This window comes from Lepidochelys kempii, chromosome 14, assembly GCF_965140265.1.
Source record: "Lepidochelys kempii isolate rLepKem1 chromosome 14, rLepKem1.hap2, whole genome shotgun sequence".
In the NCBI taxonomy this organism is placed as follows: domain Eukaryota; kingdom Metazoa; phylum Chordata; order Testudines; family Cheloniidae; genus Lepidochelys; species Lepidochelys kempii.
Genome location: NC_133269.1, coordinates 11,079,647 through 11,095,871, shown reverse-complemented (window position 1 = coordinate 11,095,871; position 16,225 = coordinate 11,079,647). Strand labels below are relative to the sequence as shown.

At 37.8% G+C, this 16,225-nt stretch overlaps 1 protein-coding gene across 15 annotated transcripts in view; it reads left to right on the top strand.

Annotated features, from left to right (window-relative positions):
- The window catches only part of STXBP4 (syntaxin binding protein 4), a 139,607-nt gene that overhangs the window by 24,597 nt on the left and 98,785 nt on the right, over positions 1-16,225 (top strand). For all 15 annotated transcript variants that reach the window (XR_012154917.1, XM_073311655.1, XM_073311659.1 and 12 more), the window contains 5 exons: positions 29-161; positions 5,589-5,695; positions 6,069-6,258; positions 8,813-8,891; positions 12,512-12,606. Coding sequence is in view for 14 of the 15 variants with exons in the window: in XM_073311655.1 (XP_073167756.1) it covers positions 29-161; positions 5,589-5,695; positions 6,069-6,258; positions 8,813-8,891; positions 12,512-12,606 (604 nt within the window). In the remaining variant the exon portion in view is untranslated. The remainder of the gene's footprint in view (positions 1-28; positions 162-5,588; positions 5,696-6,068; positions 6,259-8,812; positions 8,892-12,511; positions 12,607-16,225) is intronic.

The following is a 16,225-nucleotide window of genomic DNA, read 5'->3' as shown; positions in this document are numbered from 1 at the left end:
GCTAATTTTCTTCTTTTTTTTCTCCTAGTGATAGTGCATTTCAGATTATCACTGTTTCCAAGGGAACAGGCCTAGGCTTGAACATTGTGGGAGGAATTAACAGAAATGAAGGTCCCTTGGTGTATATTCAAGAAGTTATCCCTGGAGGTGACTGTCATAAGGTAGATATTATAAAGTCCTCTTTTATTTATAGTTCCTTCCCATGCAGCTCCATTTTTTTCTTTATTGATTACCAACCTCAGTATAAATGCTCTCCAATATCAAGATTGATCTACTTTGACTTGCTATGCTAGCAGCAAGCCGGATCTAAAAAACAGCGTTCTGATAGGTGACACTAGACTTTTTTTAGATAGTGGCTTTAATAGAGCATCCTGTCAAGGGTGAAATCTTGCCTTGTAGTGACTATCCTGTATGGGAAGGAGGAGGCAATTGTGTGTAGATATCCTTTCCTTCTCCTCCTCCATGCATCCATGTGGTAATCAGAAGGCTTACAGGGCACTCTGGAGAAAACTAGGAAAGGAATCCAGTTGTTCCTGCTGGCATGCCACAGCTGGCTAAGGGTTATAGGATTGGGGCTAGTTGGTGGCCAAGGTTAAAGTTAGGGCTGGCTGGCGGTCAGGATCCCAGGCAGCTACATACTAGTTGGGAGTATATGCTTGCTCTTCTTTAAAGAAGCTTAGTGGTCATAGGCACAAACTTCTGCACTTCTTCTCTTTTCCTTCTCCCATTTTCTATGCCATTTTGTATCAGCAGAATGGCCCTTCTAGCCATCCTGCACTCATCACCATTGCAACTGATTGCCACCGTTAATGAGCTAAGATATGATGTAGATAGGAATCATTATCCACATCTTTTACCTGAGAAGACTGAAACACAGAAAAGTTGTGATTTGCTCAGGCAAGGTCACACCTGTATGTGGCAGAGCTGCAATTAGAACTCAGATCTCCTGATATCCTGTCATTTTCCTTTATCACAAAACCTATCAATTTTTTCCCAGTTGAGACTCAAACAGTAGCTGTTGCCAGGCCAGAATAAAGGGAATATCCTGTAGGCCAAATAATTAAGAGTTATGCTGAACTCTTTGCATACTATATCTTGCATCACTGAAAGTATGTAATGGACAAGGAGGACTAATAAATCACAAAAAATTCAGTTTTCAGAGCTAGATTTTCTAAACATAGCCATTCTTTTTGAACCCAGGGCTATTTATAAGTGTGATGTGGGTCATTTTAGAAATAAGGAGGGTGAGGTAATACCTTTTATTGGACCACCGTCTGTTGGTGTGAGAGACAAGCTTTCACAGAGCTCTTCTTCGGGTCTGGGAAACTTAGGTCTGGTCTACATTACAGAGTTACGTCAATGCAAGGCAGCTTATTTTGACCTAACTATAGAAGCATCTACGCTTAAATTTTGCTCCAGACAATGTAACTGCCCCGCTACGCCAACTTAACTCCACCTCCACGAGCAGCGTAGAGTCAAGGCTGATGTATTTAGGTCTACGCGGTGTCAGTGTAGACACCACATTGCTTAGTCAATTGTTTCTGGCTTTCAGGAGCTGTCCTACAATGTCCCACATTGACAGTATAGTCGATACAAGCACTCCTGGTGAGGACATGCACCACCGACACAAGGAGCCAAGTGTAGACACACACAAGCAATGTAATTACTGCGGTGGCTATATGCCAATGTAAGTTAGGTCAACTTAATTTTGTAGTGTAGACATGACCTTAATCAAAATATAACAGCTAAATACCAAGTGAAATAGATTGTTTAGCATAAGTAGTGAACACATATTTCAAGGGACCATTCCAGATGAACACCCCTCCAGTCATACGAAGGAACAGAAAGGGGCGGGGGGAAGCAGTTGGGCGGGGAGGGCTTTTAGTGGCTCATAGATTGTTGTAATAAGTCATAAATCCAGTGCCTCTGCTCAGTCCATGATTTTTAGCGTCTAGCAAAGTTATGAATTTAAGCCCTGGCTCGTCTTTTGAAAGTGTTGTGCAGGTTTCCTTTCAGAATGAGGACTGATAAAGCTTCCCAGACCAGAAGAAGAGCTCTGTGTAAGCTCAAAAGCTTCTCTCTCACCAATCTAATTCTAATAGAATTTCACCAACCTTGTCTCTTTAATATCCTGGAACTGACACAGCTACAACACTGCATACAGCAGTGGGACATTTTGACATGTAAATATTGATTGTGTCTGCAAAGCAAAGGCATGGATGTTTAACAACATTTATTGCACCTGCAGTGATTTATGGCCATAAAATTCTGCCTGTGATTATTTGTGATCACAGATTTGTAGGTACAGAAAGGGAGGGCAGGTTAAGGCCAGACTGCAGATTGGGGAGCAAATTGGAATGCTACCTTAAAACTGCTTATTCATTAATAAAAATGATTCTTCTTCTTTCACTCTTATTTTGTTATAGCTACCAAAAACATTTTACAGTCTTAACCTATGTAATTTAGTGCTCATTCCTTCACAGTTGTGGTCAGTGGGAGCAAGACTAAGTCATTTATTTTCAAACTGTACTGTAACACTAATACAGTTTAAACAGTCAAAATCTGAGGCTGTATTTAAATCCTCATCTTTTTGAAATTTCTCAATTTAAAATGACAGGTTTCAGAGTAGCAGCCATGTTAGTCTGTATCCGCAAAAAGAAAAGGAGTACTTGTGGCACCTTAGAGACTAGTGAAATTCCACTGCATGCATCCGATGAAGTGAGCTGTAGCTCACGAAAGCTTATGCTCAAATAAATTTGTTAGTCTCTAAGGTGCCACAAGTCCTCCTTTTCTTTTTTCAATTTAAAATGTGATGTTTGCCATGTGAGCCACCAGAGGGCAGCATTGTAGTTGGTATTTTTGTATACTGGTGGCAAATAAAAAACAAGCTATTTTTCTTTGTGGTCAAAGACAAATATTAAACAACAAAATATGATGTGTTATAAAATCATAGTGTTCAAGCAGCTAAAATATACGTATATGTATGTTATAAAATTTTATATATTTGTTCCTTCTCAGGCCAGCATATTTAGGTTTACTAATTTCAAAATTGTATTTTTTCTGGGGATTTTTTTATGAAATATTAAAAAATTGAATGAAGGTAGAATTTTGTATTTCAGATCTTCCAAATTGTCCATGCAATGAATTTGTATGGGTTCAGAAACACAGGTGCATCTTGAGTGTGTGTATTTTTTGGCCATATATTAGTGAAATATAGTAATTTTACCATCTATAAGCGTAAGCTAGAAAAAAATATGACAATATATAGAATGATTAATAATTCTCAATTCTCAACTGAATTCTCAATTACACTGTGATTTATGCCCACTCTAAGGCCCATTTACACAGTCAGAAGAGAATAAAAGGACCTCGGTGTAAATGAGAATTCAAGCCCCCTTTTTAAAAATGTTGTCCTATGACTGACTGTAACAGAAATATGGTATGTCTCTATGTTTGCAGAAAGTTGTAGATCAATCTGCTTCTCCTGTTGACATAGTACTGCCTCTTGCGGGAGGTGGAGTTATTAATCCAACAGGAAAGCTCTCTCCCATCGACTAAGAGCCTCTTCACTAGACCTACTACAGCGGCAAAGGTGCATCTGTGCTGATGTAAATTTGTAGAGCTGCCCTCAGTATCACAGCTAAATACAAGGTGGAAGAGATTGTTTAACATAACTAGTTAACATATATTCTAAGGGACAATTCAAGCTGAAGAGGCCCATTAAAACCTCTTCAGTAATAGGAAGGTTAAAGATTGTTGTAACATGCCATAAACCCAATGTTTTTATTAAGACCATGATTTCTAGCATCTAGTAAAGTTATGAATTTAGCACCTAGGCTTGTGTTGTGCAGGTTTCTTTTGAGCATGAGGTCAAAGTAATTGCTTTGTAAAAAGTAAAAACAACAAGGAGTCCTTGTGCTTATGACGAAATCAATTTGTTAGTCTCTAAGGTGCCACAAGGACTCCTCATTGTTTTTGCTAATACAGACTAACATGGCTACCACTCTGAAATTTGTAAAAAGTGTTCACCAACAGGTGATATGGTACTTGTGACTTTCATCATTTTTTTGTGAGAGCTCTTTTGAGAGCATAGTGATTGTCTGGTTTCACCCACATAGTTTTAGTTGGGGCATATAGTGCACGAGCTGAAACACACCCCATGTTGTGATAGACATAGGACCCGGGGATCTTGAAAAGCATGTTGCGGGAGGTATTGATCATTGTAGCAATGGAGATACCTCTACAGGTTTTGCATCTGTTATTCAGGCAGAGTCTGGTGCTGCTTTGAGTTGGTGTGTCCTGTGAGGAGCTTGCTTCGGATGATGAGCTTGGAGAGGTTGGAGGGGTGTTTGAAGACCAAAAGAGGAGGCTGGGAAAGATTTTTTGCAGGGTATAGTCCCCCATTGAGTATGGGCTGTGATTGTTAAATGATACCCTGTATTGGTTTCAGTGGGAGGTAGTAGGTGACAACTAGGATTGTGTGGTTGGAGATGTGGGTTGTTTTTTTTCCCTGTATTGAATCAGGTTCTCTTTCAGTATTTGGGTGGTCTGTTCCACGATGCGATCTTTACCTTCAAAAGATGAGCTTATAACCTGCTAACCCCCATTTTTTTTCCTTTGACTACAGATACTGAAATGGGCCATTTCAGTATAAAAGGTCCCTTAGAATATGTGTTAACTACTTATGCTAAACAATCTGTTCCACCTTATATTTAGCTGTGACAGTGAGTACCTTTTCCAGACCTGATCTGTGCTCAAAATCTTCTCTCTCACCAACAGAAGTTGGTCCAATAAAATATATTATCTCACCCACCTTGTTTGTCTAATACCTTGGGACCAACATGGCTACAAACTGCAAAAAGCAGATAATGTTGTTCTTATTCCTACAATTCTCTTCTGCCTCTATTGATGAAGTTAGGGCTAGTCTACACTGACAACATTAAAGCCACGGCAGCGCTTTAACATGGCTTGTGTAGTCGCAGCAGAGCACTGGGAGAGAGCTCTCCTAGCACTCTAAAAAACCACCTCCACGAGGGGCGTAGCTCTCAGTACTGGGGGCATAGCTCCCAACTGGATGACTTTGAATACATTTCTATGATTCTGTGATTGTCAGGCAATTCATAATATAGCATTTATTTAAAATGAATAGTGCATAGTTGGGTAGCTGGAAAAACTGGTCAGCATATTTTTCTCTCAAAGTAGTTATAATAGTGAGTCTGATGCAGTCTGGTGCATCCATAGCTTTTCTGCACGGTAACAGTTGTTGAACGTTCGATACTGATTTATAGAACCAAAGCGCAGACTATAGTATTGATGATTGTTTCTTTGTGCCTTTTGAAATCTAACACATACAACACATTCTTTCATTGCACAGTTATTCTACTAAGCAGCAGTACAAAAGATGTGTATTACTAATGGATTAAACATATTCGTCCAGGCAGAAAGTCTGGCCAGCCTTGACTGTTTCTTAAATTCATGGATTCAAAAGTACATGTTAAACTGTTGCAGTTAGAAAATTGTTTCAGTTACATCTTCATCAACAATGAACACAGAATGTCACACTTGGATTCTTTATTGTTACTGATTAGGATGGACGACTGAAGCCTGGAGACCAGCTTGTATCCATAAACAAGGAGTCAATGATTGGAGTCTCCTATGAAGAAGCAAAAAGTATAATCAACAGAACAAAGCTGAGGTAATTATTGTACTACAACAGCTAAACCCCCAAAGTGAAATCTTGTACAAGTTTTCTTTTGAGTAGTTTGAAGTAAGAAGACAAGTTCATGGCTCTGAAATATTAAATACGCATATTACTCTTAAAAAAGCTCAAATATGTTACTAATCCAAGTGATGCAAAATTGTTAGGAAACTTTACTAGCTCAGTCACAAATGCTACTCACCTGTCCTCCACCTTCATAACTGATGATAATGAGGAATGAAATAAAAACAAGTGTCAAAAAACTTCTCACCCCATGAGGCTTGGACAAGTAGAATTTTGCAAGGCTGCTTTATCATTTTATGAACAGTGTTGCATATAATCTATGTAAAAAATTTATTTTTAAATTTAGATCTGAATCTGCCTGGGAGATCGCTTTTATCAGACAAAGAGTTTTTCCCGGTTGCTTTGAAAATCCTCAAAGTCCTGGCAGTCTCTTGGCATCTTCTGCTGGATGTGGACAGCAACAGACACTACTTGCGTTTAATCTTCTTTCACCTCCTAATGAGAATCCGGGTTCAAAGGTGTCCACATCCTACACTGTGAGTATAGTCTTGTCTCTTGTTTTAGAACAAACCAAGGAAGAGATTAATTTTCTAAATTATAGAAATCCTATTGCAACTCTTTTCCATATTTCAAAATTAGATCAATGGCAAGTAGTTACCATTCCAATAAGTAAATGATTAGACTCCTCCTCAAAACCCCCTGGGGTATTAGGAGCTTTCTGGTAGATGTGTGAGATCTCGCTAGAATCAACAGTACTGGCCAGTGGAACGAGAATATTAATTGAAATCATTAGTTGATTGGTCATCTCGCTTCTCAATTAAATCTTAATTGTGATCCTAGGTTGTCAAATTCTTCTTTTGAAAAAATAAATAATATCTAACCATTTCCATTTTATATTTCAGATATGGAGGAGATTTTGAATATTAGTAAATAGTGAATAATAATAATAATAATTTCTTATTTAAAGATTTTTTTACAGTACTTATTACCATAACATAGGGTTTATATACAACTTAAACCAAAAAATGAGAATTACATGAAGCCATGTACAATTATTGAAATTAGAAATAACTGTCATTTTTTCAGGGCTAAAATCAAATGGGACATAAAATCTTTACGCCTCACCAAAACAAAGCCAAAAAAACTAAACCACACAAAAAAGCCTTTAATCTAGTGCAACTCTTGCTAAACTTGTGCTCCAGCAAACCTCCCAGGGGCGTGAGTTCCGTTGTGGGGGGGCTCTCAACTGAGAGTGTCCTTCCACTGGTCATGCAGTATTTAACTCTGCTAACTGAGATCAAGAGATTCCCATCTGATTTTAGCTGCTGCAACATTGTGTAGGGAAAGACCAGATAACATATGGGGCACTTGACAGTCCTTTGGGGACTCTTTGGCACCTCTTCCCTTTAGATTTCAAACCTTGTTCCTTGCTGGGGTGCCAGCTACCTGTGACTATTTGCTTTATTTGCATGTATCTTTTCTGGTACATTGTATATCTGTATAGCTTGTTAGTGTGGAGTTGCACACCAACTTGTGTTAGTGGATGTTTCTCTGCTGTGTAAAATGTGTTTCTCTCCCTGGCTTTAGGAGACGGTTGACAAGTTCCTTCAATAAAAAAGAAGTTTTTTAAAATAATAGATTTTTACACCTTATGATGATGATACAGTTTGGAGATGGAATGTAGACTACTATAAAACTTTGTTTAGAACTCAGAGTTTTATAGATTGTTTGTTTATATTTTTCCTTCAGTGTGATAAAACAACATTTTAGTTAAAGTAGCACATCGTTAGTGCAAACAAAACTATCATAGTGTGCGATGGTGTGAAAGTTTTGAAGACCAGAGAAAGCTGACTATTTTAGAACTGCCCTCTGTTTTCTGGCATTTTTAAAATATATTTAATTTATAGTTCTTTTTAGAGGTGAACAAAATATTCTCTTTCAATAAGCTGGACTTATAAAGTTATTTTTTAGACTCTGTAGTCAAAGGAGGTGGTTCCCCTGTGCCCATATTTGAAAAACATGCCTATGTATTCCTTTTCAGAAACATCCTGTGTAGGGTACAGCCTCCTGCGCAGCCGCACTTTTTTGGTGTTCACTGTGATGGTTATTCTGCAGATAATGAACCTCAGAGACTCGAAAATATTACCATGTCTGTTATATTGCTGTAGTATAATGCTAAGTTTGTACACTTATGGCTCTGCCAGAGGGACAGAGCCTTTCAACTGTAGCTTACCAGGTTAAGTTCAGCTGTGGCCCCTAATGACCCATTGTTATTTGATAGCTGTTCATCAGCCTATACCTAATTACTTTGGTATCAGTCCAGTTCCCTGTTCCATGTCTCATAAACGGTCACATTTTGAACTAATGCTCCGTCTGCCAATAGTCTTGGCAAAGAGGCAAAAATTGGATGCACCATGAAAGACCGTCACTGTTGCAGCTTTCACCAGCACTAAAATTCAGGTGCGGAAAACAAGACGAGGGGAAAACAATCCCTGTAAAACAACAAGAGCAAGTGTTTCAGTGGTATAGAAGTTTTTCTAATATGTTACATGATTTACAGTATACTGCACCCTATTAAATATGTGGCAAAGTGGCCCTCTTCTGTTTCAGCACTAGGTTTGACACTTTTAGTACAAACCTCATCAGTAATGATCTATAATACATTTTCTAATAAAATGTCTCACTTATGGCTTTTTATTAAAATGTCTACATAATAGAAATCACATATGCTTTCTGAATTGAAAAATAAGTCTTTAAAAGCCGTAAAATCATCAATGTGGGCTACACCTCAGACAGAGCATGGTTACATTGGCTTCAGTTACTTTTTAAATAGTACCATATGAAAAGTACTCTGTAGTGCTTAGGCACAGTGGGTATACCACAGTAGCCTTTACATTCTGAATGTCATTGCTTTTTTATGGTGCCTGTAAGAGTTTAAACATAACATAGGGGTTTTTGGCTTCAGTGTTCTTCCAGTATTGTTTGTCTACCCATCCACCCATTTTTTTTAAAGGTTAACATTTGTTTCGAGTCTGGTCTTTGACCTACTTTAGCAAATGTCATTTCATGACTTGTGATTTTCTTTCATAGATGAAAACTGGATTCAAGAAGAGAGAACAATCTCCAATTCCTTCTGCAGACAGCAGCCCTGCTGATGTGTCTGCGGCTGGTAAATGCTTTATTTAATTTTTTCCCCCTCTTATTTTTTGCAATTGCTCTTCCACAGAAAGTAGTGCACAATGTGATTTACTAGGCTTTAAGGAAGGGCATGTGGGCCATTTTTCTAGCCGTGAATAAAAGGCTAAAATGAATGGATTGTTCAGGAATCCATGTCAAATATAACTTACGTTGTCCAGTTTCTTGGACAAATAGTTGAAACTAAACACAGATGAATGATCATAACGTTTCAGTACAGCAGTAGTAATCAATAGACTCAGTTGAAACCAGGTAATGAAGACTCACATATAAATCAAGACTAGGTTGCCATAGAAACAGTGCTTTCTCAGTTTGATAAAATGCTGTAGAAGTATATTGCATGTACTTTTTTTTATTTTTATTTTTTTAAGGAGGACATTTTTTTTTTTTATTTTAGGAACAAAAATAACTGTTAAAGTGGCTTGTATGTTCTTTGTTACATAGAGGCTACATTAGTAAACTATCTACTTAAAACACTGCTATGGAATTTTCTGTATGTATTTCAGAACCTTAATGTTCAAGCAAAGGTGATAATATATCATATCTCTAGATATATATTTTGGAGGTGCTGAAGGAAAAATAATTGGGGATCTGATCTTTCACAACAACTAGATCTGAATTGACAGTGATAAATCCATCAATGAGACGATTTGCATAGTATTTATGAACAATGAAAATGCACAGGCATGACATACATACTTACATTGGTGTTAAGTATCGCTAGGCTAATGGTTGTGCTCTGTACTGCTATGCAGTAGACAAGGAGCCCTCTTACCACTCAGTTGGTACAAATGAGGGCAGTGTGTTCATTACATCTGCCTCTCTAATTGATCAGTCCACATGACCAAAAACTCCAGTCTAATTTGTCAAGAGAGGGAGGACCAACACAGAGGACCGTAGTGTCACTCCACTGACATTACCTAAATTGCGCTAGGGATTAACGTGGCCCATAGTAGATACCCTAATTCCAAATGAAGCAGTTGGATTGGGATCTTGACCAACTTGGCATAAATAGAGATATTCCAAAGGGGTTAACTGGCTGAATACCAGCTTTTGGAACTTGAGACGTCATGGTATTTCATACAGCTTGAGTTAAATAATCAGACCTCTCGATCATATTGCCCATGAAAACTACCATGACTAGATTAGATCAGAAGCATTACAAGACAAAGGCTCCTTTGACCTACCGTTTAGGGCTTCTTATTTAGTTAAAAGGAAGGGGTACATGTGAGCTGAGCCACTACCATTTTTCTTTTCCAGATCCAGACTTCTCAAACCAATGTATTTTTAAATGAGGGATCTATGCAACAGACAAAATGCAGTGATTGGGAGCTTAATAGCGAAGAAAATATCCCCCTTCTCTCCCTGCTTGAAACAGTGGGGCTCTATATCTATTTTGATCACAGTTAAAGATTTTGGACATATGTGGTAGAGTGTAAGCTTGAGAGATTGTCCTCTCACCAGCAGATGGTTCAATAAAAGATACTATGTCACCCACCTTGTGGCTCTCTGACATGCAGTTTAGTGAGGGCCAGATTCTCAGCTGGTGAAACTTCACTGGCTTCAGTCCACAAATAGAATTGAATTAATTGGATTAAATCAGAAGAAGTCAGTGACACTACATCAGTTTATACCAGCTGCGAATCTGGACCTCAGTTTCGGACATTTGTTCCTGCGTCTCCACCACAAAAAATTCATTTGCCAAGGACAGTCCCCATGGGAATAGATTCCCAATGATATTTTAAAAGGGACTAAGAAGGCTACAATGCATAATAACATAAACAAGATGGCTCTAGCAGTTGCTGTACAATCTATATTATGCTATCCCATATGCTGTCTCTGGACTTCCTTCGTTCCATCGTCATTTGACAACATGTCCTTGACTGAAACTGCTATTTGTGTCACACACGTCTTCTTCAAGGCTAATGTGAGATAAAGATCCAAGCTCTTGGATCAAAAATTGCTGTGATTAAGAAAAATCAGCATAACTTCGAGACGTGCTTGAAAAAATTTATGCATAAAGCCCATGACCCAATAGTTTTGTGAGCTTAGTATCCACACACTGACTTCAGGGGAGCTATGCCGATTTACTCTAGCTTAGGATGTAGCCTGCTGTCTTTAGAATTTAATAAAGCATGCAAACAGTATTAGTGTTACAGGTTTCCAAAAAGATGTTTTGTTGAGCACATGTGGAGAATATAAATTAGTTTGAGCTTGGAAACAGATGTTTTGTGAATTACGAAATCCGGTTTTGTGTTTTTGTTTTTTTTAGTTTTGTTTCTATTCTGTGTTTTGGAGATGGTCCCAAACTGCAGAGTCCTGAGATTTTCAGATGCAGATTTTGGTTTGAGCCCATCTCAGTCTCCTTCTTGATGAAATAATAAAATAGGACGAAGAACTAATTAAGAACACCAGTTAATATGTGATTGTTCCTCAGAATTTCAGCCTTTTATTAAGAAGTGTTTTGGATGCCTTTCCAAATTAGGCAATTTAATAACTTCACATTGATAAGCTTGTCTATAGCATGTCCCTCTTTGTACCTGGCCGTCTGCAAAAACTCAGCAGTGGATTTATTGTTTGTCCTATTTTAAATAAAATGTTAGTGCATGTAAAATCTAAGTGAAGCTACAAATTTGCTGCAGTGCATATAGCGAGCAGTCAAAGGCCCTGAAGAGCCTTCTGCTATTTTCCTAGTGTACTGAGATGTTTCTCCAACAGACTGAGAAAGCCAGAGCACTCTGGCAAAGCTATAGTTGATTTTTCCTGTATTGTTTTCCCTGCAAAAGAAATCTGTAGGTGTGAAATCTTTTGTGTTGGCTGCTTATAATTTTGGACTCACTTTTCCTCCAGCATTTATAATTTGCACGTAAGGGAAACTGAACAACTGCATCCGAATCCTAATATATTAGTGCATTGTTTAATTATGGAAAATTGTTACACTCTTATCTGAAAGGAGGGGCACAGTGGGTGGACAGGCCCCGGAGAAGGGGAGTTTCCCATTCCCACTAGGCAAGAGGAGAAGCCAGAAGGGATTCACTCCAGGCAAGATCCCTAATTCAGCTCTGCCCCTCAGTGGCAGGAGATAATCCTTCTCTTGACACAGTGCCTCCTGCTATTTCCTCAGAGAATATATAGAACCGACCAGTTCCTTAAGTTAAACACCTGGAATTGACAGTAGCAGAAAAGCTAACAAATGGGTGACATCTCTGAATTCATAAATGTTTTTCCCAACCTGTTTCCAAAAGCACTCTGTATGTATTCCATGACAGAAGGTAGTATCACAAGTGTAAGTCACGTTTTTCTGTTACGACATGACCTCATGTTACATACTTCCCTCCCATTTTGATGGATAATTATAAAATGGTTTAACAGTGGTTAAACGGTGCTTGTATTTCCTCTTTTGGGTATTTAATGAATATTTTAGTAATGTACCTTTTAGCATTTAAGAAAAAAGTCATAATAAACATTAGAGTTCATTCCTGCAGTCAGGTGATTAGCTGGAATTATTTTGAACAGCAGGACTGCAGAATACATTCTTCAGAGGGAAATGTTCCAATTAAAATTCCAATTAACGTACAATCTGTTGTCTCTTAGCTGTTGCTTCCAACTGGACTGAAGATTATGGACCTCAAGAAAGGAAGATTTCTCTGAACCCCACTGTTCGTCTCAAAGCAGAGAAACTGGAGATGGTAAATAGCGCTTAATATTGTTTTCTATTTTTTTCATAATCAGTGAATGTAAAATGTCTAAAGAAAATGTCTAGCTTGACTACTGCATAAATAGGTAAAAAAGAACTGATTACTTTCCAAATGTATAGATCTCTCAGGCTCTGTATCCATATCTGACTTTACTTATTGGGCAGATAGTTAAATGGTTGGTTGGGTCAAATAGTTAAATGGCTGGTTAATTTCTAAATTCATTATTTGCTGAGCATCTTAAGTGTACACAACATCGTTTTGAAAGAGGATATTGAAAAAAGGAATTTCACTCATTTCTATCCATCCTTCCTTCCCTAGGGTTTTATACTGCCACCTATCTCTGTACTATCCGAGTGCCTCCCACATAAAATTGATAGCAATAGCAAAGTCCCTAGTGAACTTTGTGGAGACTCTGGCACAAAATTGTAGCCAAAACATTCAGAATATAAACAAAGTGAAATAAAATCTAGGTACGGAGGAAAGAACAAAGTGCCAAGGGCTCATAAATAGAAAAAATAAATGCAAACAAAGCCACGTACATAAAAGTCTTCTTTTTTTTAATTAAAAAAAGGCAGGGAGCTAAAATTTAAGGAGAGAAATATGGAGATACGCACAAAGGTATGTGGAGATATGATGAGTAAAAGAAGATGAAAGAAGTCAAAGAAATTGCGCCTACAGAGAAGTAACATCCTGGAGAAGATTCATGTGGGAAAAGTAGAAAACAGATGAGAGAGATGCAGAAGGAAATAAGATGCACGCAAGTACTGTAGGAGGACAGATCAGTTACATAGATTTTTGCTGAAACATGCAGGACATATTTAAATTGATTATTTCATTTGCCCTAGCACTGTCAGCATACAATAGTTTGATCTATCATTTTTATTGATCTTTCCTCCATGACACAGTGTATTTCAGAAGGAAATACAAATAGGCATATTTTACCAACATTTTTATTTGTTTCTTGTTTTGATCATAAGAAACAAGTGTCAATAAGGGGGTAAAAGATAACAAACAGCGTTCAAAGTAACAAAAAGATCTTCTAATTATGGTTTGGAGTTAATGTGAGAATGCTAGACTGCATTATAAGAAGTTCAGTTGATCCCTTTCAACGTTCCATGAGAGACTGCAGTAGAGGAGTTTGCAGTGTTAACATTACTTTACTTTAATAATACTCAGGTCATTGGAGCAAGAGGATCTAATTGTGAGTTGGAGGAAATGTAGCTATACAGTGAAAACTGTCTTCAGGTGATCAGCCAAGAGACCATTAAAATCATCTAGCTAATAATACATGGTAAAGATGGAGGGAAAGAAATCTTTTGGGTCCTCTTGTCCATGTCTCTGCCACTGCAGAATTGAAGTTGATAGGTCAATATTAAGTGCATAAGTAGGTCCTATTGATATGCTTAAAGTTAAGCACCTGCCTAGACATCTGGTACCCTGGCCTTTGATGTGGAGAACCATCTTGCATGTTGCCCATATAAATTGATTGCCAGTTGACAGCTTGTAATTTATGCATCAAGTTGAAAGCTAACAGATTATAAGGATGAAGTGCATAAGGCTTCCTAATTCCAACCAGTCTCTCTCCCTGTTTTAGTCTCTCTCCCATTTAGTCTCTCTCCCATCTCTCGTCCATCTTCTACCTTATCCCTCCATATCTGAAAATATTCTGGAGAAATGAATGTGGGGATGCTCAGTAATAATTATTGGCCTGTAACCCAAAATCTGATTATATGCCCCAAATTAGATGGCATGCTAAAATGGTGTGATAGATTTCCACTACTAGAGGAGTTTCAGTGATTTCAACACTCTCACCTATAGTGGGGAGACAGTAAGCAGACAAGGGATTACAAGCCATTGAGACAGAATGGTTCTACCTACCAAACAAGGAAGCAGCTGTCAAACAGTCTGAGGCAAAAGGAAGACTTCATACATGGGTTCGGAAACAAAGAAATTATCAAGCAATATAAAAATTGAACCCAGGCACACAGACAGTAGGGGGGGCATTTAAAAATGGAGCTGCCCTGAAAGAGGAAAATCTGAGACAGTCCCAAGGCAGGTAGTCTGAGAAGAACAGCAGGGCATGCTGTCCTTTGAAAGTTCCACATTGGTCCCCAGTCCAGCCAGGGCACTTAAGTGCATATTTGACTTTAAACACAAGAAGTCACTTTGTATGCAGTAGGACTTACATGTTTAAAGTATGCATGTTCTTGAGTGTTTTGTTGGGCCAGGCTTTAACCAGCAGGTTTTTTTTCTTGAGCATTTTGCCTTTGTCATAAATTATTGTCTTGTGCTACTATCCAGAAACTAATTCCATGGTATTTACTTTACCTCAGCCATTTTAATAACATTTAAAGGAAAACCGGTATGAGCAATTCGTTGTCCATTTAATGATGATTTATGATAAACATCTTTGTGTGCAATATTCAAAAATTTTGAAGAAATGTTTTTAGAATATGACATTTTAATCATTCGTTAATTTAGCAGTCCAAGCCTCAGTACAATCTAAAGGACTTAACATTGATTATATTTCTATTTTGAAAAAAATAGTCAGTCATTTTTCATGTTTTGAAACCAGTATGTCTTTTTGGTTCAGTTAGCTACTTCTGCATATAACTTAATTTACATTAATATTTGGCTCTTTATTACATACTTTATTGTCTTTGATATAGCATTTGCAGACTGTTTACATGCCATTGAATGGTTTGTTTTGCAAATGATTATATTTATATGCAATTTTCAGGTATACTCTACCACTCCATTATGTTTAGTCTGCCCTACTTCCATTAGCACTATAAAGAAACCATTACCAGTTATATATATCAGCATTATCTCGTGCTCTGTATAATGTGTGTTGGGTTATTTACTTCTTTTTTTTAAACCTAGTCTTATAAAAGCTATTTGAGGTACACAAACTAATAATTCCCTGGTTTCAGAGTAACAGCCGTGTTAGTCTGTATTCTCAAAAAGAAAAGGAGTACTTGTGGCACCTTAGAGACTAACCAATTTATTTGAGCATAAGCTTTCGTAGCTCACGAAAGCTTATGCTCAAATAAATTGGTTAGTCTCTAAGGTGCCACAAGTACTCCTTTTCTTTTTAATAATTCCCTGTGGCTCAAAAGCACAAGCACCAAATTTAGTTTAACTTGACAAAAAATTAAATAAATACAAAAACTGTGAGTGAAAGCAAATGCTGAAACTTTGATATGAAATCATTTTTGTGCTGACGGTCCAAGTGAGTCAAAATAGGGATACTGTGTGGAAGCATGGGCACAAGTGTGGCAACCGTTACCCGTTTTCCTTCATTAGCCTAGTATAGTGAAAGTTTCTTAAGCGTCAGGTAGCTTCTGATAGTTTTGTAAACCAACACTGTCATACTATGGTGATGACAATATTATAAATACGATGATCGTTCTAACCTCAATGTTTTCAGACCAAAATATCACGATCATGGAAAAACTGTACTGAGCCTCAAGTAGTACATATTAATAAAGACAGCTACACCTGGGGAGTCACCAGAGCCCATTCTGTCATCTTTCTTATTTATCTGTCCTTGACGAGGTTTAAGAAACAGTGACCACACAAGACACATCATCTTAGTAAAGGAGAGCTA